The sequence below is a fragment of the Pholcus phalangioides genome, unplaced genomic scaffold (assembly GCF_987345545.1).
Source record: "Pholcus phalangioides strain wild (caught in Gottingen) unplaced genomic scaffold, Ppha-v1.0 ptg000003l_1, whole genome shotgun sequence".
NCBI lineage: Eukaryota > Metazoa > Arthropoda > Arachnida > Araneae > Pholcidae > Pholcus > Pholcus phalangioides.
The window spans coordinates 25948055-25973491 of record NW_028301596.1 but is presented as its reverse complement, the minus strand read 5'-3'; the positions used below and the strand labels follow the sequence as shown (position 1 = coordinate 25973491).

The window sequence follows — 25437 nt, the reverse complement described above, 5'->3', positions numbered from 1 at the left end:
ATTCACCACAAATTTAGTACCTCTCTTGAGTGGCACTCCATGCATCCACAGTGGGTTGCATGGCCAAATGCCGCATGTGATCTATCACAACGGGTTAGTGTGCCCTAATCCATGGTTCCCTAATCCATGGCTCCCACAAGGGAGGGGTTGACAGGGCCAGGGACAATTCTCATGATTTTTTTTCGCTTTTTCACATTTTAAATATTAACTATAGAAGGGCTCTGCCCCCTACCTCCTAACGCACATTCGGACCAGAGCCGTACATAGAAGGGAGAGAATGAGTCTTCCCCAGACGCTCGAAAATTAATTTTTTTTAATGCAGAAAATATTTTAAAAATTGAAATAAAAAATGAAAAATTATTTAAAATATCGGAAGAAAATACATTGTATGTCATTCTAATGAATTTCTATTAGTTTCAATGCTATTTGAAGGCTAAGAACTCTAAATTTCTCTAAGAAATTCACTGCAACCTATACTTTAGGCAAGTGTTTTTTAACCGCCGGGCATTGACATAAATTGTACAGGGCTGTGAGATTATATTCATTCATTACCCTTTTATTTTTCAAAGCCTTTCCACGAATTGGTTTATTTCACTATTATAGTACATATTATTTTAATTTTTCAGTCTAAAAATCATACAAGGGGAAAGATGAAAAACCCTCCTAGAATTTCAGAACAAAGGCTTCCAGTCGCAATTATAAATTATAAGAATTTGAAGGATCCCTCTTCCCCTTATTACTCTGAAAACTCTTCGTTTTGTTGCAAGTCCCAAAAGAAGGGAAACATGTCTCTAGTCCTTCCCTCCCCCTCGAAACTAGTACTCTTTTAATTGTATTTTTTTTCCTGTTATAAAACAAAGTAAATAAATATCAAATATAGATACTCATTTCTGATAAACTCATATGCTTTATATTTTGTAAGCGTTTCCTTTAATGATAATTTATGAACAAACAATCGTACACAATTCAATCATAGGTAATTCGGAATCCTATGTAATACTTGTATTTAATCAGTAATAATAATTAACTTGTATAATTAATAATCATTAAATCATTAACTTGTATAATTAATAATCATTAAATCATAAACTTGTATTTAATAATAAGGCGTATAAGACTCATATTTTTTTATACAATACATCGATAAATTGAAAAAGTTTGAGCTAGCACTTATTTAAAAAATTGAAGTAAAAAAGGGAATGTTTATTGTATTTTAGTTTCATTTTGGGTGCAAAACCACTTGGAGTTGAATAATATCCTGGTCTTAATCCATGAATAAGAATTAAATCGTGTTTTCTCTGCAAATATTGTCCTGTTACTTGCTTTTCAGATGAGTAACAAACACAACAGGTGAACAGTTTACATTTGTAATTTGAACCATTTTTGTATATTGGAGATAATTGGCACCATGTGCCAAAAGGAAAATTTTACAAGAGAGTCATTTAAAGTGTTTTAAAAGTGAATCTCTCAGTTATCTATTGGTAGGGTGGAAGAGATATCGGCAACGGGATAACTCTAGTGGCAAAGTTCTGGCATTCATTCATGTTATCTATTGAAATAAGACTTGTTCTACACCTATGTGCATAGTGTAACGAAACTACAGCAAACTAATAGAGTTATCTCGATATTGACGAAAATGTACACAGTGCCTTTCACATAAACACAGTATTTTAATTGTTATGTTATATTAATCCCATTATTTCATGGAATGAGCATCACATTGTCTACGTTTTGAAAAACATGATTTTAGAGACTGATGGTGACCGAGATGCGATGCATATGTTAATTTTCGTGTCAAAAAAACAATTTCCAAGAGATTGGCCAATTGAATCACATGATATTCAACTGTCAATTAACCGAGTAGCATTTTTAAAATCGGCAAACATTTGACAAGCATTACTGAGCATTTGGTAAATATTTTCGAAATTAAAAATAAGCATTTAATAAATGTAATATCAGAAATGTGCTGCGGTTGCGGACCTTATGTTAAGTTCATAAACAAAATGTCATATATTGATTGTTCTTTTTTTCCGATACAGCAACACATACGGTCATGTGATTATTCCGCAATAAAAAATATATGCAATGAAATATAGAAACAAAAGACCACAATAAAATATATATTAATTATTTCTCATTTAATTTTCAATTCTAATAAAAAAATTAATTACCACTCAGTAAATCGCATAATAATTCATATTTAGAATCGATTTAATATAATAAATTTGATTGTTCAGACCTGTAGAATTGTCTGGAAACTGATTAACATGCCAAGTTTTGGAAACCATGAAGTTTCATGATGGATTTTTACTTACTGATTTCAAACGTGGCTCATTTTTAAATATCATGTAAAAATTTTCACAAAAATTGATTTGGGTACAACAGAAAAAATTCATAAAGTATGTATTATTCTAACCTTTTAAATACTAAATTAACCTTTCAAAAACATTTTTACATAATCTTCCTATTATATTTATTTATTATGTAGCTTAATATAAAAGTAGCATAGAAAAAAAAACAAAAATGGAAGGAACAAAAGCAGTTAAATTAATAAGAATTTCATTGTTTCTAAATATTCACTGAGATATTTGAATTTAAAAAGTGGAGGGAAGTTGGGAAAAATCTGCAAAAACTAACGGAAAACGCTTCTTTCACAACGTTCCTCTGATTTTTGAATTCAGATACTGTATCTCTGCGAATATTGCACTTAGAAATGTGAAAATTTTCTTTGTTGGCATCAGAAGAGACAGGGCAACAACTTTCTAACTAAGTTTTTGGGCACAGGGTGTCCATACAAAAAGTTAATTTTTTTTTAATAACTACACAGTCCCTTGAAATATAGATGATGAAGCTAAAATTCTTGACTTCACACATTAACATTCCACAAGAATAACTTTAGTATCTGTTAGTAGTTTTTTTGCTATTCCCATTTTGAAAACCGTCAGGCGATTGTGGGACACTGTACATTCAAGTAACACAAGCATTTAAATCACACGAGTGCCAAACGTACTCGTTAAAAGTTAAAACCACAGGTGGGACCCCCATCTAGAATGTGCTGCATTGATGCCAGTACAAAAAAATTCCACTGTCCACTGTAAATGAAAACTTCGTATTCTTACACACCATGTGGAATTAGTCTATAAAATTGAACATTAAGACGATTCAATTGATTTGTGATCAATTGAATTTTTTAATGAGGTAGAGAGGGTTGAAAGTTGCCATTTGTCCCGTATATACAGGCTCAAGCACTTATACAGGAGAGGAAGTGGAGCGTTGCATTGTATATTGATTATTGGTGGCTCAGCCATCTCGTAAAATATATTGGGGGCACTCAAACAGCCTCAGTACCCATGTTCTGGCCTTTAAGCAATGAGGATGTTTATTGCAGTTGCTGATGAAACGCTTCGTTTATGTTTTGACTTCTGCATGTTATTGATACATTACCAGAAAAAAAAATGTTGAATCACTCCGCAAGATAATGGATTCAATTCATTAAATGAATTTTAATTGAAAAGGTTTAAATTTATAATTCAATTAAAGAAGGGTTTAATTAAAAAATTGATTAAATGGGTTTTCAATTAATTAAATAATTAGCTCAATCAAATACAACGCCACAACAGGCAAAATGCCCAACGAGGTGGCTGAGAAAAAGATGCCCATAAAAATATGGATGTCATATATTTCAAAAAAATAGCAACCCAATTAAAAACGCAATTAACAAAAATTGTAAACAATATATACACATGATAAAATATTATACAATGCCCATAAAGAATACTTATGGTTGTCTTATTTTAAGTATGGATAGCTTCTCGATTTACCCAACAAAAGGTTGTTTATTAATTGTTAACTTATGAACAAGTAAGCTATTGCAGACTAGGCCACGGTTCCAAAAGCGTAGAGAACCACTACTTTAGGCCATTGAGCTCTACCCATGACCTCCCGAGGTTATCTGATGAGGATAGTCACCTCAAAACTAAATTTTAAATGCAAAAAGCGGTACATTTACAGATCGCTTAAGTGGCTCGTGGCACAATTCCAGAGCATGGCCCCACCCCCCCTCCCCCCGGCACATTTTCATATCACTCAAGTGCGCCCATGGGACATTAGCAGATCACTTTAAATCTCTGAGATCTCTAAATGTGCCACAGACTACTTAAGTGAGAGGCACAGTTTTACAGCACTCAAGTGGCCCACAATTCCACATCACTCAATAATCTGAGCATGCATGGCGGGTAACTTGAGTGATATGCAGCATATTCAAGGATAATTTGAGTGACGATCATTTGGCTCGGCTGCTCCTAAAAGCCAATGACAAATGGCATAGGTTTATTTTTTGTTACAAGCCCCCAAGGAAGGGAAACATGTCTCTGGTCCTCCCCCTCCCCCCTTGAAACTAGTATTTTTTTCTCATTTTCGTATTTTTGAGTATCTGTCTTCATGAGACCCAAACAATACAGCAGGGGTGGGGAATGTTTTTCCATACTTTCCGTCCCTTTTCCCCGAAAATATCCTACTGCTTTTTAGGGCTCTCTGTTGACAACCAGATGACCCTGTTGTTTGCATGTTCACCGTTTGCCATTGTCGGCACCACAGAAAATTACCTGAAGAAATAATGCCATAAAACTCGGTATCCCACGTTCCTTGGAGACTAGAAAAATATCTGTGCTACTCGCCAAGCTGCATAACTTCAAAGGGGCTTCTTTTTTTCCTTGGAACCAAATATTTCTATAGGGAGGGGAAAAAATCGTTTTGCAAGACCCATTGAACACATGCGTTCAATTAACAATATTGAAGCTGTCTGTCTTTTTTCTACTTTTTTACTCAGCGAAAAGAGAGCCGCTGATAGCATGAAATCAGTGTGCGGCTAAAATTTCCTGGATGTTTTCTTGAATAGATATACAATATATCTACCACATGAGGGGGAAAAGTCGTTTCTGTCGAACTCACAGCCAGAACTAGATGCTTGGTCACCCGGGACAAGAGCGCATTTTGACACCTCCTTGTAATGTTGAAGGTGAGGTTTCAGAATGAAATTTACGCCCCCCCTCGGGTCTAGTGCGCGAGGCACAAAACCCGTCAGCCCCCCCCTCCCCCCCCCTGTTGAGGCCCTGGCTGGACTTTCTATGGTGTGTAATTAATTGCTCAATGTCTGTCGGATGACCAAAAAAAAAATGCCTAAGATTTGTTTTTTTTCTAAGTTCAAAGGATTTCATAGTGGCACATTGATGAACTAGATTCTACCCCACGTAAGTTTGTTTCGATCTAAATGATTTTTTTTTCTTTCTTTTGTGTAAGAAAAACCATCAGCTGTCGTTTAAACTGGAAGTGTTGCCAATAACTTTCAAGTTCAAGTCTTAAATTCTGTAAAATTATTATGCAGATGTCGATGCCCGATTTCCGTATGGTCAAGTTTGGTACTTCACCCCACAAAGGTAGGGCCGACATGGGAACAGCTCTGGGGCCTGGGACAATTACCATAAAAAAAAATTTCAAGCTGTAAATTCGCTACAGAAGAGCCCGTGAAAAGTTTTGCGTGGGGGACAGATGCGGATTAAAGTCAGTTGAGGCCCCGGACGCAAAAGTAAATACTGTACCCCTGAAATTAGAAAAAAGTGTAACGTTTGGGTTTTACATGGCCCGGGGTGTGCGCCTGGTGCACCCGCCCCTAAATCCGCTTCTGCTTTGGCGAGCCAAAAATCCCAGCCAACGGGATGTGAGAGCATAGCCCAGTCAACAAAAAATTTAAACAAAGAGAAAAGCTGTCAAAGAGAAATCAGGAAAAGTGATTTCCGCTGTGAAAGTGAGAGCCGCTCTTAGCATGGTTCGTGCTCTTCCAACGAAAAAAAATTCAAGGACTATTCAAGCACTTTTCAAGGTAAAACTTAAAAATTCAAGGACTTTTTTTTACAAAAGCATATTTTTAACATGAATAGGCGCATATTTAGTTTTGATTAAAACTTTCAGAGATTACATTTCTACCTACTTTATTTCACATCATCTGTAATGAATAAAGGAGGCCACATACACACATATATATCATACAAAACATATGACACATTGAATAACACAGTTCGTGCCTGTCAATTTCCTCATTGAAACATAGTTTAGTCTCTAAATATTGCAATTAATTTCCTTTTAAAGACTAAAAAAAGAACTCTTCTAAAGATAGAAAGATTAAATTATTTCTTTCATTAATTCTGAATTTATTTATTTCATTAATGCTGGAATAATTTCTTTCATTAATGCTGGAATAATTTCTTTCATTAATTCTGGAATTTTTTCATCAATTCTGGAATTATTTCTTTCAACAATTCTGGAATAATTTTTCATAACTTTTGGAATAATTGCTTTCATCAATTCTGGATTTGTTTCATTCGCTAATGCTGAATTCTTTTATTGATTCTAAAATTATTTCAGTAATTCTGGAATTATTGCTTTATTAATTTTGGAATTCTCTCATTAATTTTGGAATTATATTTCATTAATTTTGGAATTATATTTCATTAATTCTGTAATTCTTTCATTAATTCTGTAATTCTTGCATTAATTCTGTAATTCTTGCATTAATTCTGTAATTCTTGCATTAATTCTGTAATTCTTGCATTAATTCTGTAATTCTTTCATTAATTCTGTAATTTTTTCTTTCATTAATTCTGGAACTATATCTTTCATTAATTTTGGAATCATATCATCGATACTGAAATTATTTCTTTCATTTATTGTTTTAAACTCCTTTAAACAACTATGGATGCCATTAGAAAATAATGGAGATGCGCCGACATTCAACGCGTCACGTGATCTTCCAAGTAATTATGTAGACCACTGACGTCATACCAGCACCGGTACTAGAACGCGCGGGAGGGGGGGGGGCAACTGCCCAGGGTGGCAATTTTTAGGTGAACACCGTTATAAAATTATCGAATTCCGAATTGGTGGGGGCGGCAAGACAATACAAAAATCCTAGTTATGGCCCAACGTCATACTCCCTCCAGTAATATAAGCTCAATGGATTTCAGCGCCGATTCACCCATTGAAGTACAGCTTGCATTTGGCGACATTTTTGTCTGGCACACTCAGCAACCAATCTTGATAGAAGGGATTGTTCAGCCACACAAAAGTAATTAAAAGTACACACACTTGTTACTCATTTTTTGTTTTCTTTCTTTAAAGAACCTTATACAACCTTAGACAGCATGGGCAGAGATACGGGAGGGGGGGGGGATGTGAAGTTGACTGATCTAATGTATATATGAATTGACATCATCGTATCCCTCCCCCCCAGACTTCCAAGTCAATCTCCGCCTATAGTTGACAGTAATCAGAGGAAGCTTCGCTCACTTACGGACCGAAAGGCTGAAATTATTTCAGCAAAAATTATGACACTTTTTTATTAAGATATTGATTTCTCAAGTCCTCCAGAAAAAATACCTAGTACAAAAGTTTAATGACTTCCAACGACTCCAAATACGTCTACATACGATCACAGGATACATGCTACCATAAAGCCGGGTTTTCCTAGAAGTGGGTTGTTGCAATACCTTCTAGAGCAGAAGGACTTCTACTCTAGAAATAGGTATTGGTTGGTTGTTGGGGGCCAGGAAAATTTTGAGCCACTCCGCTGTGTACTTCGTGCCAATACATTTGGGTTTTTTAGAGAGTAATTGCAAAAGGTATATGTTGCGGAACAGCAGCTGAGTCCTGAGTATGATATTATATTGGGCTATGATTTTATTAAGGCTGGTAATTTTGCATTGGATGCTGAGAGTGGTTGTCTAAGGAATAAGGATATGTCAGTGCCATTGGTCAGGCGGGAAGACAACCGTGGGAATGATCAGCAGTGTATGGTGAATTTGGTGTTACCAGGTAAATTGAGAATTCCTCCTAGAACGCAAAAGTTATTGACAGTAGAAGTGAGGTTCTAATTACTCCTAAAGAAGGGAATCGAAATAGTGTTGTATGGTTGGCTCATTCAGTGGGGAAGATCGACGAACAAGGAAAGGTTAAAGTTTTAATAGCAAACATGTCTGAGTCTAATAGATATTTAGCAAAGGGTACGAAATTGGGTACAGTCACAGTTTCAGATGACTCAGAATTGAGGGAGGAACCGATACCCCTTGAAAAGAAAAATTTGGAGCCGTTGCAAGCAGATGATTTTGATCTTCAAGGTATGCCTGCCCATATAAAAAGGAGATTATTATCTCTTTTGATGCGATATGCTCATGTTTTTGCTCGAGACATATCTGAAATTGGTCGGACGAACGTAGCAAAACATAAAATACCTTGGAATGGGAAGGAAATACAAAGGTCGCCTAGACATCGCACCCCGTACCATTTAAGAACTGAGTTAAAGAAGCAGGTGGCAGACATGGTAGAGAGTGGAATCATATCTCCTAGTATGAGCAGTAATCCGGCACCTACATTAATGGTCCATAAGAAAAATGGAGGGTATAGGATGTGTGTTGCTCTTTGAAAGACTAATGACACCATTCAATCTGATTCGTATGCATTGCCTTTGATCCAAGATATTCTAGCACAATTGGATGGTGCGAAATATTTTAGTAGTTTAGATTTATGTAGTGCCTACTATCAGTTAGAAGTGGCAGAAGAGGACCGCTCTAAATTATCCTTTGAGAATGAAGAAGGGTGTTTCTCTTATAATGTAGTACCGATGGGGATGAAGACTGCTCCGGCAGTGTTCCAACGGTTGGCAGATACCTTATTATTGGAATTACATGATGACAAAATACATTGTTTTATCGATGATATAGACACGCACTTGCGTAAATTGGAAAAGGTTTTCATTTCGTCAGAAAAGTACAATTTGAAATTGGCACCCAAGAAATGTGACTTTTTGAGGAAAGAAATAAAATACCTAGGACACATAATTGGGGAAAAGGGAGTACGTCCGCATCCGGACAATGTTAGAGCTATACAAACTTTTCCCCAGCCGAAATCCTTAAAGGATTGCCGCCGATTCTTGGGGATGTGTAATTTCTTCAAGCGATTTATTCATTTCTATTCAGACTACGCAAAACCCATAACAGACCTGACTAGAAAAGATGTTATATTCAATTGGGGTCCAGAGCAAGAACAAGCATTTCAATATCTTAAAAATGCTCTAATTAACCCCCCTGTGTTGGTTTATCCAAGGTTTGATAGGGATTTTATTATGTCCGCAGATGCGAGTAAGGTCGGACTGGGCTGTTGTTTGTATCAGAAAAACGACGATGGAAATCAACCTATAGGATACATATCCCGTAAATTTAAGCCAACAGAGCAACGGTACCCGGCCATTGAGCAAGAGCTATTGGCTATCATGGAGGGTATAAGTTATTTTCGACCATATCTTGTAGGACGCCGATTTACTGTTGAGAGCGATCATAAGCCTCTAAAATATCTAATTTCATTAAAAACTCAGAATCCGAGATTAACTCGGTGGCTTCTAAATCTATCTGAATACGATTTCGAAGTGGTTCATAAACCAGGGAAGGAAAATGTGGTAGCGGATTGTCTTAGCCGACAGATAAGCTCAATAGATATAGAGACCAATGATCTTGAAGAATCCTTGAGAGAATTTCAAAGGAAAGATCCTCAGTTAAAGCCGATAATTGATCTATTAACTCTAGATCAACCAGAACCAACTAGGAAGGTAGCAGATGCGTATTTTATGAAGAATGAGTTATTATGCCACTACGCTTCCAAGGATATCCGCCCCTCTAGAGATGATTACATTGAACAAGTGGTAGTACCATCAGTGTTGAGAGGGAAAATTTTGGAATTAGTCCACAACACCCTCAGTAGTCATATGGGCTTTGATAAAACGTTCGAGAGGTTGCGCACCAAATATTTTTGGCCTGGATATTATCGGGATTGCCAAATACATGTCCAATCCTGCAGGGTGTGTCTCGAACGCAGAAGTCCTAATCCGAAGAGTAAGGCTCCATTGCAACGAAATTTTATTCCCGTTAGACCATTTCAGTTAGTTAGTGTGGACATTATGGGACCCTTAAATATCACTGTAAATGGAAACAGGTATATATTCGTATTAATGGACAACTTTTCAAAATTTATAGAGGCAGTAGCATTACCAGACGTAAAATCCGAAACACTAGCCAAGACATTCTTTAGAGAAATTATAGCGAGATATGGACTTCCCGAATTTTGTTTATCGGATAGAGGGTCAAACTTGCATAAATCAGTATTTAGGTCTATGTTGGACAAATTAAAGATAAAAGCCCTGGCGACATCAGCACTTCATCCTCAAACCAACAGCATGAACGAGCGTAGCCATGCGACTATTACGCACACCTTATCGTGTATGGTCACTGACTCAGATGAGTGGGATAAAATGCTACCGCATGTTTTGATGTCGTACCGAAGTGCCATTCATGCGGTCTTGAAAGAAACTCATTTTATTTTATTCGGTAGAGACATGTCAACAGCGGGTGATCTCTTAAAAGAACCCCTTATATTTAATTACTATACCCATGAGAATTACGTTGAATTGTTGTTACTAAAGTTGGAGAAAGCCCATGAGTATGTGAAACATAGTATGGTAGAGGCAGCGGAGAAACAAGAGAAATATAGGGAGAAAACAGCTACGGATAAGAACATATTGCTAGGCGATTTGATATACCTATACAACCCCGGAAGGCAAAAAAGAGGTCAGAGTGCGAAGTTGAATAGGCCTTCCACAGGTCCTTACAGGGTGATTGAAGGAAAATCTCCGGTTTTGTTTCGCATACGGAATGTAGCGAATCCAAAGGATTCACAGTTAGTTCATTCAGATCGGTTAGCAAAAGTTTCTCTTGAAAGACCGTACGAGCCTTTCCCACCACAAAGGGGAGGAGGTGAAAATTCGAGGAAAAAAGAAACCCCGGAGGGTGCACAAAGAGATCTTGAAAGTGCGGGAGAAGAAGACGTCACCCACAGCTTCAGAGTAGAGGAGGAGGAAGAAGAAGGTTTTGTGTTGCCACCCTACCTTCTATGTCCCTTTGTCCAGCAGAATAATAGCAATAGCCAAGAGACAAGTACAGAAGATACCGATGTCGTAAATACATCATTGCCTCAGGATAATGCTCAGTTAGAACCTAATGACATTGTTACTGATAAGGATGAATCCGAAAGTGAAAATAGGGAAGGTCAAAATTTACCCCAATCTCGATATAATTTAAGAACCCGAAATGAACGAGGGCAAGCACAGAAATTAAATACTGTAGATGGGACCGCCGAAACTTCAAGTGTTCCGGTACGGCAAAATTTACCAGAGAGTAGTCATGCAGAGACCACTGACGATAGAACAGAGCAGAATTTAGCTGACAGAATATATTCATGGATGATTAAACCAGTAAACATACCTGAATCTGAGAAAACGTTATTTGATCGATTAGCAGATAGGTTAGCTGAGAAATTAGTTAATGTGATTAGCTAAGTATAAATTTAAACACTCAAGGCAAGAGTTCGAAGAAAGATGTAAATATGGGAAAAAATGAGATATATATCACTTGTATATAGATTTTAAAAAAAAAAAGAGCAACTGTATATAAACTAATGTGTAATTGTGTGAACTAGTACAATTAACATATTAACAAAAAAAATTGGGAGAGAGATATCTCATGTTAATCACTTTGCCTATAAGTTACATGCAATACTGTAAACAGTGTAACAGTGCCGACCAGGGCACTGATGCTATTTCACGAGGGACCGGAAGAGACCGAAGCATCTCCACCTATATTCACCTGGTGCCACATTTGGGTGTGCACCACACGTGACAAAGAACAGTAGCCGAAATTAAGAGCGTAGTTCGATGAATAAACTCTCATTATCATTGCAACTTCATCAGCAGATGGGCAGCTACTCGTCATGATGGGAAGCGCAAAGATTCCAGATCATCCAAGCCTTCCATTGGTCAGCGGTGGTTCATTCGGTGTTGATGCCTAACGTCTAAAGGATCACGATGCACGGGTTTAGAAGGTATGCAGTGGATAACCTGTGAACACGGTGCCTAGTGTCACTGCTAGGTAAAACCTAATAGCAGGGACATGCATCAGATGGGAGTAATCCCATCACGAATTCGCATGGAGTCCTACGTTTTACGCGGCCAATATGAACTGTATTCGATGAATACGACCAGACTAGCAGCTGGGAGATTATTGGGAGCACCCAGCCTAAAATGTGTTCCGAACTATTATAATCGAATCCAGTGAGCAGTGAATCTTCATATACCTTAGAAATCTGCGATTATCGTGGGTTGTAGTGGATGAAGCCAACAGGTGTGTTCAAAGCTTACCTCACCTCGGAGAAAAGACAAACTATGTAACGTGTAGTTCCAATAACAGTGGTGCACTGGGAAAAGTAGCATCTCAATTTTCAATTGGGTTTTCAGCTGGAACCATGCCGGCTGACAGTTGTTCTCTAATTGGAGTGTTGTCCAATTGGTACATTTCATCATGAAAGAAAATAAAGAAATTTGGAGTGTGACTGTGTGACGCTGAGAGACACTGAACGTCGAAATAATGACATTCTAATGATTTATTCTGGACGATTTCAGATTTGGAATCATATGAAGAAGATAAATACATCTTCGAAAAAAAAAAAAAATTCAGCAAGAATTACCGAATAACACATCAGGTGTTGTTCAAGTGCCTGTATACGATATACTGTATAAGCTACATCTTTCTGATAGCAAACAGTGAATAATATACTAAGAAGTAGCATAGGTTGAAATATGTGTGTTTATATGTCTTACTGTGTTATATATTATGTTTCATGTATTTCTTATAGGTTTTGGTGCATTTATTTTGTTTATTAGTTCAGGTACTGCTTAGTGCATTTCAATTGAAGTATCATGATATTTGTTTACATTTTGGTGAGAGTGTACAACATACGTATTCACGTATGCAATAGAAAGAAGTTGAGTTGACATGAAGAGAATATTAGATTGTTTGAATGTTCATTTCTAGCAACATGAATGGTAGTTCGCTAATATGCTGACACATTGTAAGGGAAAGAGAGTATCATCATCATCATCGCTCACCATGGAAAGGGAAAAAAAAAAAATATAGATTTTTTTTTAGAAAAAGGGGAGGAATGTTAACTAGCTTGTGCTGGTTAAAATAGAAATAAAGAATAGAGGAAATATTTAAAATTATTATTTTCAGATATATTTAAATTGACAGTTTAAAGTATTTTAAATTTGATTTTTGGATTTAATTATTTAGAACTGTAGGTCAAGGGCCGCTAGCAGGCTACAGTAACCGATATACTATAGTACAGCAAACAAATAATTGAATAATAGGAACGTAAATAAGAATGGTTGTTTATGGATGGTAGACATGTTTCTTGAGGGTTTAAAGTAAGTGGCGTCATGTCGATGGAAGAAGCTTTGTCCAAGCAGTGGGAATATAGTCCCAATTAAATGAAATACAATCACAGGCCGATGTAAGTAGATGGGGCAATCGCCATTCATTAGGGAATCTTTTAGTTACCGTCACAAAGCATCTGGTCGGTTGTACTTCAGGGGTGCCCTAGGCAAAAGGAATCTTCCGAGGAGTGTTTTCTTGGAGAAAAAAAGCGGGGAATCGAAGAAAATGAAGGGGACCAATGAATGAATAGACAAATTTCAAGATTGAGAATAGATGACGGCCATTTAAGTAGAATCCTTTTATTTAGGGGGTGCAATTAAAGTATAACAGAGGATCAAAAATGCCGAGTGTTAGTCATGGGAAGCTTCAATGTAGGTTAAAGGTTAGGCCATGGCCGTTGGGGTTCTCGGGGTCCTGAAGGGAGAGTCGCTTGGACAAAGAAATTAGGGATGGATTGGCAGTGGCCAATCTTATGAATAAACCTTCAAGAAACGAATAGAAACTTAGAGATGATGGGTAAAATATCAAATCAAATTAAATGGGTGGAGTTTTCCAAGGGACGGGGGACGTCCGAAATGAAATCTTAAAGGGAGGAGAAAATCTGGATACGGAAAATTAGAGTTTGGAGTTAGAGAGCAAGCCAGTAACGGAACTAGACTGAAAAAGAGATGACGTGAAGACGAGAGTTGTAATCAGAGGAATCGTTTTCTTGGCTGCGATGAGTGTCTAAGGGGCTAAAGCTAAAGACTGGAGAAGGGTCTCTCTCTCTCTCTCTCTGCAACTTGGTGAGTGATGCATGGATTATATTCTCTCTCCCATATGTGACATATAGTGTAGGACTAGTAAATAATTGTTTTGGGGGCGAACTGAGATGTAATGGAAAATCACGGTTCAGGGCCAAGAGCTTAATTGTTTTGGGGGCCAACCGAAGATTTTGTTAAGTATCTTTGAATGGAATATGTATTAATAATTTTTAATAAGGATGATGATATGGCATGAGAAATACAATTTGCATTAATTCAATTAACTACAGTGTAAATAAACTAATTAACTTCCAGCATCTCGTGTATGACTACTTTGTGTAAACTTTGCCTGGGTTATATACTTTATAAACAATACACAACGCAATTGAAATCAGGGAACGGTATTCGCTTACGTACTTACGAGAACGGCCTCAAACCCGAACGGGCTAACAATTGCGTCGGGCCGAGCGGTTCCACGTGCACAGAGAATAAAAAGGGAAAAACATTCCAACATAGGTTTTTGGCACCGCATGAACCGAACTGTATCATTTCGCGTCGACAGAAACATTTTACATAATCACACTACGCGTTTGTGTATTCCTACCGTGGCGCATCAGCTCACGGCCCTGCTATCAGCTACTCTGTCATCTGCATGCTCCGGTTTGAAGGGAAGCATCGAGCTCGATGAAGGGAAGTGAAAGAAAACAAAAATGAAGAGAAGATCGGTAAAACGAGTGGCGCACAACGCATTTGACTCCTCCAGAAACAGTCGGCCAATCACGCCCGACGTAAAACACTGCCGTGTGAGGCTTGTTGCGCTCTCTAGGAAAACAGTCGAACTTGTTTTCTTATTATTGGTGAGTGGACGGCGTGTCACGCTGGGCGATTCACTTTGCACGCGGCACAAAAAATCTGCTCCTACGAAAACCCGGCTTTATAATAATGGGGAAAAACGTGCTTTAAATCCAATTATCCAGGGTTATTGGCTACTAAGGCTTTTTCCCTGTGCTTTGCACTTTTTTAAGGACGTCACTTACGAAGTAAAAAAAAAAAAGTGGCGAAAACTATTTCGGAAAACAAATTTTTCAAGGACTCTCACAGAATTCTTAAAAAAAAATTATTTTTCAAGGACTCTTACTTATTTTCAAGGACTTTCAAGGCCTTGAAAATGAACTTTTTTTTTTCAAGGACTTTTCAAGGTTTTCAAGGACCGTACGAACCATGCTTAGAAATGTGCAACAGGAGCAGTCGCACCGTGCTTTGTGGGCCCCTGCACTCACGGTAAACTATTGGAGGCTTTCATGAATTCTGAAATTACTTATTGCATTAATTCTGAAGTTTCATAAATTCTGGAATTATTTCTTTCAACAATTCTGAAATTCTCCCCCCCCCCCGTAAATTCTGAATTTTTACTGCGTGTGGTGCAGGAATTATTTCTTTCAATTATTTTTGATTCATCAAGTCCAAAATTTTTATCAGTTTCAGGATTTTATTTTCTCTTATTAGTTTAAAATTACCTTCAGTGCTGAATTCTTGCCAGTTTTCGTGTTAATCTATTGAATTGTGTGTATTTAACATTTTCTGTATGGATATTTCACAGCATGGTTGTATATTTTGGAATAATGGATGCCGAAGCCAGAAATTTTGTTCGGGGGGGGGGGGGGGGGTGGGGTGGTGACCAAAGTGATAGAATAATAGATTTGTCCATCTTTTCCCTTTTTTCGGTCATTTTCTCACATTTCTGGAGGGGACCAGACCCCCCAAGTCCGCTCCCCCCACTACGCTCTTACAATTCCTACCCCCAAATATATAAAATCGGGCAAATATTTTTCTTGTCCGAAACTATTGAGACGCACCTGGCCCCTTAGGTAAGCGGTCATACAAGTATTACGTCACAATCGATGGGGGGTCCCAATTTGCTGACTTTTGATGGGAGGGGGTTTAGAATGCTGCTTACGTCACCAACCACCCTTTATCAAAAAATGAAATATTTTTAATGGCATCCTACTCGGTCCATCAAAAACGAAAAACCTTTGGATAGATTGTGGGCGCCTGAACTAATGATAAATTCCTTACAGAGCCTCTTCAGTGATCTCTAAATGTTTGACGAATCCTTCAAGTGCTCAAGAAATGTGTCTGGGCTGCTTAAATGCTCTGGAACTGTGCAAATGATCCGTAATTATGCCACGGATCGCTCAAGTAATCTGGGAATGTTCTGCGGGTAACTTGAGTGATGTAGATCCGCACCGGGGGCCCGCTTAAGTGCTCTAAAACTGTGCCACGTTTCACTCAAGGGATCTCTAAATGTGCCACGGATCGTTTAAATGTTCTGGAACTGTGTCGCGGGTTACTTAAGTGATCTTTGAATGTGCCACGGGATTACTTCAATGATCTGAAAATGTGCCATGGGCTTATTTCAGTGATCTGAAAATGTGCCATGGGCCACTTAAATACTCTGGAATTGTGCCACGGGTTATTTAAGCGATCTGTAAATGTGCCGCTAAGTTCATTTTCACAAAATTGGCTTTGAGGGGGGGGGGCAAGCCGCATCAGATAACCTTGAGGCCCATATCTGGTCCGGGGTTTACCATATATGGCTTACAGGGTAGGTCGCAATAAATTTCTGAAAGAGAAATTTTGAGTTCTTACTCTTCAAATAGCATTGAAATTAACAGAAATCGATTATAATAACACATATAAAAGGTATTTTCTTTCGCTATTTTAATTTTTTTTACATTAAAAAATATTTTTTTCATCTGGGGGCGCACGAGCCCCCTACGGCCCTCCCTCCTGCGTACGTTTCTGATCCTTACAACATGCGTTAGGAGGTAGGGGGCAGTGGTGACGAGATTTTGCTGACAGGGGAGGGATCAGAGTTTTGCTGACGGGCGGGAGCATCATCAAATAGAATGGGCCCACCCAGGCGCGGCTCGGGGGTCCAAGAGAAGAGGAGCCTCCCAAAAATTACATCTGGTTGAAACTTTCGATATTTTGCGTAATAGGGCCTCAGAAAAATCACTTGGCCTGGAAGCCCATCAAAGATCCTAGCGCAGGAAGCGTTGGAGGATGTTAGAGGCTCTCAAACTTTTTTCACCAGCGGCACCTCTTCCTAATCAAGACTTATACGCGGCTCCCCACAGCAGTTTAACAGTCTCTTGGGAAATCCTTTGCAGGATGACGAGGCACACAGTTTGAGAACCCCTGCATTATGTATTTGCATCACTTTCTGTTTTCAATGTAAGCTTCCCCAATATTCTGAAACACTATACTCAAATGACCCGCAACGTTACTGTGTGGTGATGGTTGTCAATTTAAATTATCGGAGAACTTGAAATGAGAATTCAACTAAATCATCAACAACCCAATCCATAATTATTGATTAAAAACTATAAAATACATACCACAGAACTATTCAATTTCAGAATACGCATTTGCATGATTTTAAAGAATTGATGATCAAAACCATCATTGAGTGATGATTAAACTCATTTTCCACCACTTTATCGGTTTGTAATAGAATCTCAGTTTTATGTGAACATTATGAGGGGGCACATAGCATAGCTGCCAACTTTTGAAAATGAAAATTCGGGAGATTTTCGCGCACACCCGTATTTTATGCTAAAACCACTCCCTAATAAATACAATAGGGATTTTTCCAAATAAAATAGGGATTTTCCAAATATAAAAGTTAGAGCGTAGGGAATAAAATACCTACTCAAAAACTGAAGTCAAATTAAAATAGGGATTTTACACACATGGAAGTTAAACCCTTGGGAATAAAATTCCTACGCAAAAAAAAAGTGAAATTGGAGGCCAAAACTCCAATGATGTAAAAATAAATATTCTGTTCAATCAGAAACGTTGTGAACAAACATTCTGAGCGAATGACCCCAAAATCATCGGAAGATGAAGGAAAACACCGTCAATTTTTGAAGAACACTGACTTTTTGTGACACTTGCTTGATGGGTTTTTTTTTTAAATTTCACGAGTGATGATGGCAGTCTTTCCATGACCGATGTTTATGTCCGTAATACAACTTGTACAAAAAGGAAAAGTCTGCCCTCTTCTGGAACGTTTGATGAAAGGAAATTTATCGGAGTAAGTATCTTTAAAATTGATTAAATATGTTTTTGCTTATCAGTATTCGTGTTTTGTTATATCGCACGTTATAACAAAAGAAATTTCGACCACATGCACGTGACTATAATCTTCAATTATTATCCAGGACTATTGGCTGCTAAGCCATTTCCCTGCACGATAAGACAAACAACTTTCTTGTTACCATCAGAGGGTTTGTAAAACATCCTTATCCTTAAAAAGGGAATTTCCCCATTTAGGACGTGTGACGTCATTTCGAAAGGGAAAAAAAGATGCCCCACAAGAAATTCCTTAGGGATTGTTTTCATAAGCGGGGATTTTTTTTAATGAAGTAGGGAATTTTAAGGGACAATTAGGGATTTTTGTGATTTTCGTAAAAATTCGGGAGATTTAAGAACTTTTCGGGATGTCGAGCGATGAAGGTAAAATTCGGGAGATTCCCGAAAAATTCGGGAGACTTGGCAGCTATGACATAGCATCTGTCCCAGAGCTATTTTGAATTCATTACCTTCAAAAAACATTTTAAATTAACAGAAATTGAAAAATATAGCCCACATAAAAATGTATTTTCTTTCAATATTTTAATTTATTCAAAAAAATAATTTCAATTTTTGATTGTCTTGGGCAGGGCCGTCTGTAGAGCATCATGGGTCCCACGGCTAAGCGATTTTTCTGAGATCCCACCAAGCAAATTCTCGAAAATTTTAACTGGTTCTCATTTTTGTGAGACCCGCATTCTCTTGGGGCCCCCGGGCAGTACCCAGGTGGGCATTAAGATGACACTGGTCTTGTGGCAGACACGGGACCCCTATACCCCCTCCTGCATAGGTTTGTTACATTTTACTGTAGTAAAAATCTTACCACTGCTACAAAAGTAGGTTGAAGAACGGGTCATCGCTAAAATAAAATAGATTCGAAAAAAAACTGGACACTCTACTTCAAAAAAGGGACGTATGGTCAGGCAAAAACATATGTAAATATTATGGCCTGTACAGAGAAATGTCTCGCATACTTTGAGCAACACCAATCATTTCTGACTTCTGGCGTCCCTGTGAATACTTATAGTTTACTGATTGTTATGTAAACGAGTGCACAAAAACATGGGTGTTTATACAAGATATACAGAAGACTGGATGTTGTGAAGATATTTATTATTTTAGACGTTAATTTTTTTTTTTTTTTAAGGAAGGAAAAAAAACTCATCTCTGCCTCTACCGGGAGTCGAACCCGAGTCCCTCGATTGCCGGACGAGTGCTCTGACCACTAAGCTACAGAGGAGATAGAGATTTTCCTTCGCTAGAGCGTATATATGCCGAACGGAACCGTGCAATGGACGGTGAAACCGATCAGCTAATAGCTCATGGACGACGAGCCACCAGAGGGCTATATATATGACATGAATGTCGCTCTCCACTTGTTAATACAAGATATACAGAAGACTGGATGTTGTGAAGATATTTAGTATTTGAGATGTTAATTTTTTTTTTTTAAGGAAGGAAAAAACTCATCTCTGCCTCTACCGGGAGTCGAACCCGGGTCCCTCGATTGCCGGACGAGTGCTCTGGCCACTAAGCTACAGAGGAGATAGAGATTTTCCTTCGCTAGAGCGTATATATGCCGAACGGAACCGTGCAATGGAACGGCTCCATTGCACGGTTCCGTTCGGCATATATACGCTCTAGCGAAGGAAAATATCTATCTCCTCTGTAGCTTAGTGGTCAGAGCACTCGTCCGGCAATCGAGGGACCCGGGTTCGACTCCCGGTAGAGGCAGAGATGAGTTTTTCCTTCCTTAAAAAATTAACATCTAAAATAATAAATATCTTCACAACATCCAGTCTTCTGTATATCTTGTATTAACAAGTGGAGAGCGACATTCATGTCATATGGGTGTTTATGCCAAATACAGTATCACAGAAGATTTTTTTTCTTCGCTATCTTCTTGCGTGTCTGGTTTAGTATACAAAATGCATCTTCTATAAGGGGAAAAGTTTATTATTATTTTTGGAATGAAAAGCTTGATTTTTGCATATTTGTCTAGTTGATTTTTTAATTGAAACATAACGTGTGTCCATGAACAAAATCGTAAACGCAGTGATGTAATTTATATATTTATTTATTTATTTATTTATTCATTCAATATTGCTTGGCTGAGGCCTATACAAGAGAATGCAGTGATTGAATGACAGAGACAATTGATGTTACAAAGGAAATCAGAAACTGTTGCACATTCAATAATGTTTGACAGGAGGTTGTTCCAGTCAGTTAAAAAGACAAGTTTGGAAAGAAAATCTAGATTATTTTTGGATGGGGGGTTAAACCACAAGAGTTTTAAAAAAACCTCACTGCATGGCGCTTTTGATCACCTTTTCAAAAGAGTGAAAGAGCAGCGGTTCATTTTGGTGAGCGAGCGGTTCAGAGCCACTCACAGAAAATAACGTTTTGCCCATCTCTATTTTCAGAACTGTGTGGTCTGGCCAAGCATTTTACATGGAGGAAAGAATGACGGGAGGTGGCATGGCCAGCATGTCCGTTGAGAAAGCATGGGGAGTCAGGGTTGCCAGATGAAACCAGTGATTGCTCAATTGAAGGGGCCAAGTAAGCACAAACAAACTGTGGCTTCCCATGCTTTCCTATGAGAAACATCCTCGTTTTTAAAAAACATATTACAAATTTCTGCACACTTCCGGCTCATCGTAGCTCATAAATTTCTTCTTTTTTTTCAACATTTTTTTCTCAATACTATATCAACATAGCAGAAGGTTTGGATGGGCGGCATACATTTCAGTAATGCATGTTCAAGAACATGAGATTGGAACGGATGAAGCGTGTCAAAATTTGTACAGTCAATAAGCAGCAAAACCTAACCAGCAGCAAAATTTTCATTTCTGAATTTATCCTTCTGGGTTGCTAGGCCCAGGGTCACAGCTGAGTGGAGGGGAGCAAATGGGACAGGTGCCCCGAACACTGAACCAGAAGTGGCGCCAAATTCTCTTTTAACTGATTGTTTTACATGGAAATGGGCATCAAAATGCTGGTTTGTCCCGGGTGACAAATTATCTAATTGCAGCCCTGGCTGGGTTTGGTGCTCTCAACATGCCTCTTCCCTTCTGGAGCAGGATCTCTAGGCTGAGATCTTTGGTGGGGCCCCTAAGCCAGACTTATGACATGCAAAAAGAAAAAAATTTAATCATCTCAGAGCTGGAGTCCGGTCAACTCCACGACCCCCCCCCCCTCCCGTCAAGGGTAGGCTGACATGGTCTTAGCCAATACTTCATAAAGAAGGATAATTATTCACGAAAAAATTATTTCATTTGTATGGTAACTAATCAACTGCTAATTATTAATATTTACTTCAACTTCAGTAGATATTGAAATTTAATTTATATGAATATTCTTAGCATCAAATACTCAATAGATAAATGATTTTTGATGATTCATTCTATTTCACACATTAAAGTTAGTGAGTAAAAGCGTCATTTATCCAGTAAATATTTAATGTTCACAATGTGTGTCGCACAATAGAAATTGATTTTATATTCAGTATTCATGAAACTTTTGATTGAATCACCCTAAATTCCAGTATTGAAGCTACTGGGATGTATAAACCACATCTACAAAAATGGGTGCAAAAAAAAGTATTCATACTGCAGTTGAGAACATCGAAGCCTTGTGTAAGACGCACATAATTTTCATCAAAGAACTTCTTCAAGAAAAAAATGATTTAAACTGTTTGTGAGTCAATTAAATTCTAAGGTTTCTCTCTATATTTTTTTTTTACCATTACCGATTTTAAAAAAGTAATTACATAAATATTAAATGTTTAATATTTATGTATTTACTTTTAAATCATAGAATTTATTGGAATCCCAAAGTTACAACACACTAAAAAAACTTCATCGAACAGGCTGCGACTTTGGATTTTCCATAAGGGCTAACGATTAACTTCGTAAGCCGACTTTGTTACAGAAAACTGAGGAAATTTTTTCATTTTTGTTTTCACACAAATGAGCTTTACTTAATATTTCCATGTGATGCTACAAGCCCGTATATAATTTCATTATCTTCAATCGAATACTGTTGTGAACTTTGACGATTGAGATTTTCATGTAATATTCGATTTATATCTTTCAATTAAAATAATGATCCAAAAATTAAAAATTGGTGAAAATGATCATTTCTAATTTTTATCCAGGAAATCAGGCGGGGAGGGGGGGGGGAAAGGACTGACTTCCTGTGTTTCATAAACTTTTAAATAGTGAGGCCATTGTGGCTGACCTACAATGGGCTTATTCATGTCGTTCACTTATTGTTGTGATGTGAGGATCTCCAATCAAGTCCAGCTCACTGCTGATGAGAATGGGGGTAAGCATCGTCTTTCCTGGACGGGCTCTACCTATTTTCAAGGGATTTATCTGAATATCTGTAACTGTCGAAGGGTTAATTCTGTTTATGTTATTGTTTCTCTGATACTAGTGGTTAGTAAAATAAAGAATCTTTGTTCATAAAATAAAAAATGGTTTAAAATAATCTTGACTGCATAGACACATCTTCATTACCATATTATGATTATGAGATTAGAATGAAACAGTTTGTATGACATATTTGAAAATTTTCAAGGGCATAAATTCATTTTTTATAGAGCATTTTTTTAGAAGTTTTTAGGGCATAAAATTCCTATCCCAAATCATCAATGTTAGACGATTGGTGGCCTTTGATGGCAGTTGCAATGTCTTAAATATATCAGCATTGCAGACAACAGAAAATATGAAATCATGAGATTACATTTAAATGTTATACTTCAGAAGTGGCTGTTTAATTTAAACACTACTCTGAAATAGAACACTTTTACTTACTTCTAACAATGCTGTTTGTGAAGGAATAATGTGATTTAAAGGTACATAGACATCGCCACTCTGCTGATCAGTAATCAAAAAATGTCTTTGTGAAAATGTTCCTCTGCCAACATCTTGACCACTGAGACGAACATTATATCCTGGAAAAAATGAAACGGAAATAAATTCTATAATTTAATTAAGGAATTCTACCAAAAATGAAATTTTAACATACATATATCTGGGATTTATGAATTTTTTTAAATCTTTTTTCAGTTTTTGCTAATGATTGGATGCATGAGTGAACTGAATTTTTGCATCAATCAACTTCCAAAAGAGTGACAAACAAGCCATAATGGGTACGTTCTGGTCTAAAAACTCACACAGAACTCAAAATCCAGTCAAATTATGAAATGTCAAAATGTGATTTTGCTAAGTTTCTCCTGAGGCATTATCTCCTGATCATTATTCTCATCTTATATCTCCTCCCAGATGCTGCTCTACTGTAACTTACCTCAGTCCATAGATATAAACTTATTGAAAATGTGTTGGGGGGACCTCAGAGGCTAATATATTTTTGATTCATAGCATATTTTAGAATTTATAAACACAGATTCATTTTTATTTTCCATGTAATTTCCACATTTTTAGTGCATATTTTGCTACTTTTACAGAACATTGATATGGGCTTCAGTTACAAATTTTCGTTCATGTGTTGAATTCAGCAATTTCATTCATTCCAAGTATTTATGTATTAAAAACCTTGGCAAATGCTCTGCATATCCCTTGTTTCATGCATTTTTTCATGTCCCAATTTAATGGCAAAATATTATTTATTCATTTTTAAATATATTTTGACACAATTAACTTTGTCATTGTTTCCAATGGAATCCAGAGCTGAGGTTTTCATCAGATTCTAGAAAGAATTTTTTTTATCCCATGTAATAATATTTTTTTTTCAGATCGCTCAAAACTGTATTGCTTTTTCATGAAACTTGGCCTTTGCACTTGTGTTTTGCTCCTTTTTTCTGCCCTACATCTTTTGAAGAACACATTTCAGGAGTTTTCTAACAGCTCACCCTCATTGTTGCAAAATTACCTAGCATTTCACAAACATCAGTTGGCACTGTTGATTCTAGACCCTCTTCATCCGTAATGTTTCCATTTTCATTAGCTCGTAATTGGCATATATATCTGCATCCTCTAATTTGGAATCTGAAAGAGTTTTTCTAAATATCTCACAATTTATTCTAATGTAAGATACCTTTTGATATGGTTACACTCAGCTGAACACAACAAGACTATCTAGGATTGTCAAACTTGGTTTGATTAGTCTGAAGTTTGCAAAAACATACATTTCTAAGAATGCAAGAATAAAAAAATACTCAACCAATATAAATATGAACAATTCACCCCAGAAAAGCACATTCCTCTGTATCATATTACCCAGAATTAGCCCCTACACACATGTGGAACGATGACAACACCCTTGGGTTCAAATGGGAAAATCGAAGCAGCGCACTGCACGTTCGTTTTAGATATCCCTAGAATTAGTCTCTCTTGAAAGGCCAATGTTCCATAAATGGAACATGCATTTTTGAACGAGCGTAGCTCTTTAACGTTTAGCAGCACAAACAAACTAATTGATTTACTTTGATTGATATATTAAGAGGTAAAAACAGACAAAATAATTCAAGTTTCCGAATTTATTTTAAAAAATACTTTGAACTCTCGTCTATATACGATAAAAAAACTGAAATGTTTGAATCAATTTTTATCTGATGTTTTCGTAAATAAAAACTATGTTCCATTTATGGAACATTGGCCTTTAAACGGTTAATTGGTGAATTCATGAACATCAGTGGATTATTTTTTCTGAATTTTTTAATTGTACAATACTGTCAACTTCAAAGGGGAAAAACTATTAGCATAAAATCAAAAAAATATCATTACCATTTCAAAAAATATCTGCATGTTGTTGTACATAATATCTCGTTTTCTAAATAAATTTCCAAAATTCTTCCAGATACCAATCAAAAACTATATATTCATGCTATATTATATTTCAGTTATGTGTTGCATAAGCTTATTTTGTCCAAAACAATCTCAATAATGCATATATGTCATTGCTACGTAATCTAATTTCAACACCTCCCTATAACATGGACGTCAGTTATTACATGCACTTCTCGAACCATCTAGGGCTATGTTATAACAGAACTCGACTGTATTTACAAATAACACAACGCAAAAGGGGACAAAAAGTGATGCTTGTGGTTTCCCTTTGAAGCACGCTCACAAGTACTGAGCAAAATTACGACTTTCCACTTCAAAAAGTAAATTGCATAGATTTCACGAAATAGTAAAAAAAATCAATTTCAGCATTTATTCGTC

General features: G+C 37.1%; 1 protein-coding gene across 3 annotated transcripts in view; it reads right to left on the bottom strand.

The window, feature by feature from the left end:
• Positions 1-25437, bottom strand: part of LOC149088343 (2-oxoadipate dehydrogenase complex component E1) — an 846788-nt gene that overhangs the window by 226437 nt on the left and 594914 nt on the right. For all 3 annotated transcript variants that reach the window (XM_089247246.1, XM_089247241.1, XM_089247249.1), the window contains one exon: positions 23065-23204. In XM_089247246.1, the coding sequence (XP_089103372.1) occupies positions 23065-23204 (140 nt within the window). The remainder of the gene's footprint in view (positions 1-23064; positions 23205-25437) is intronic.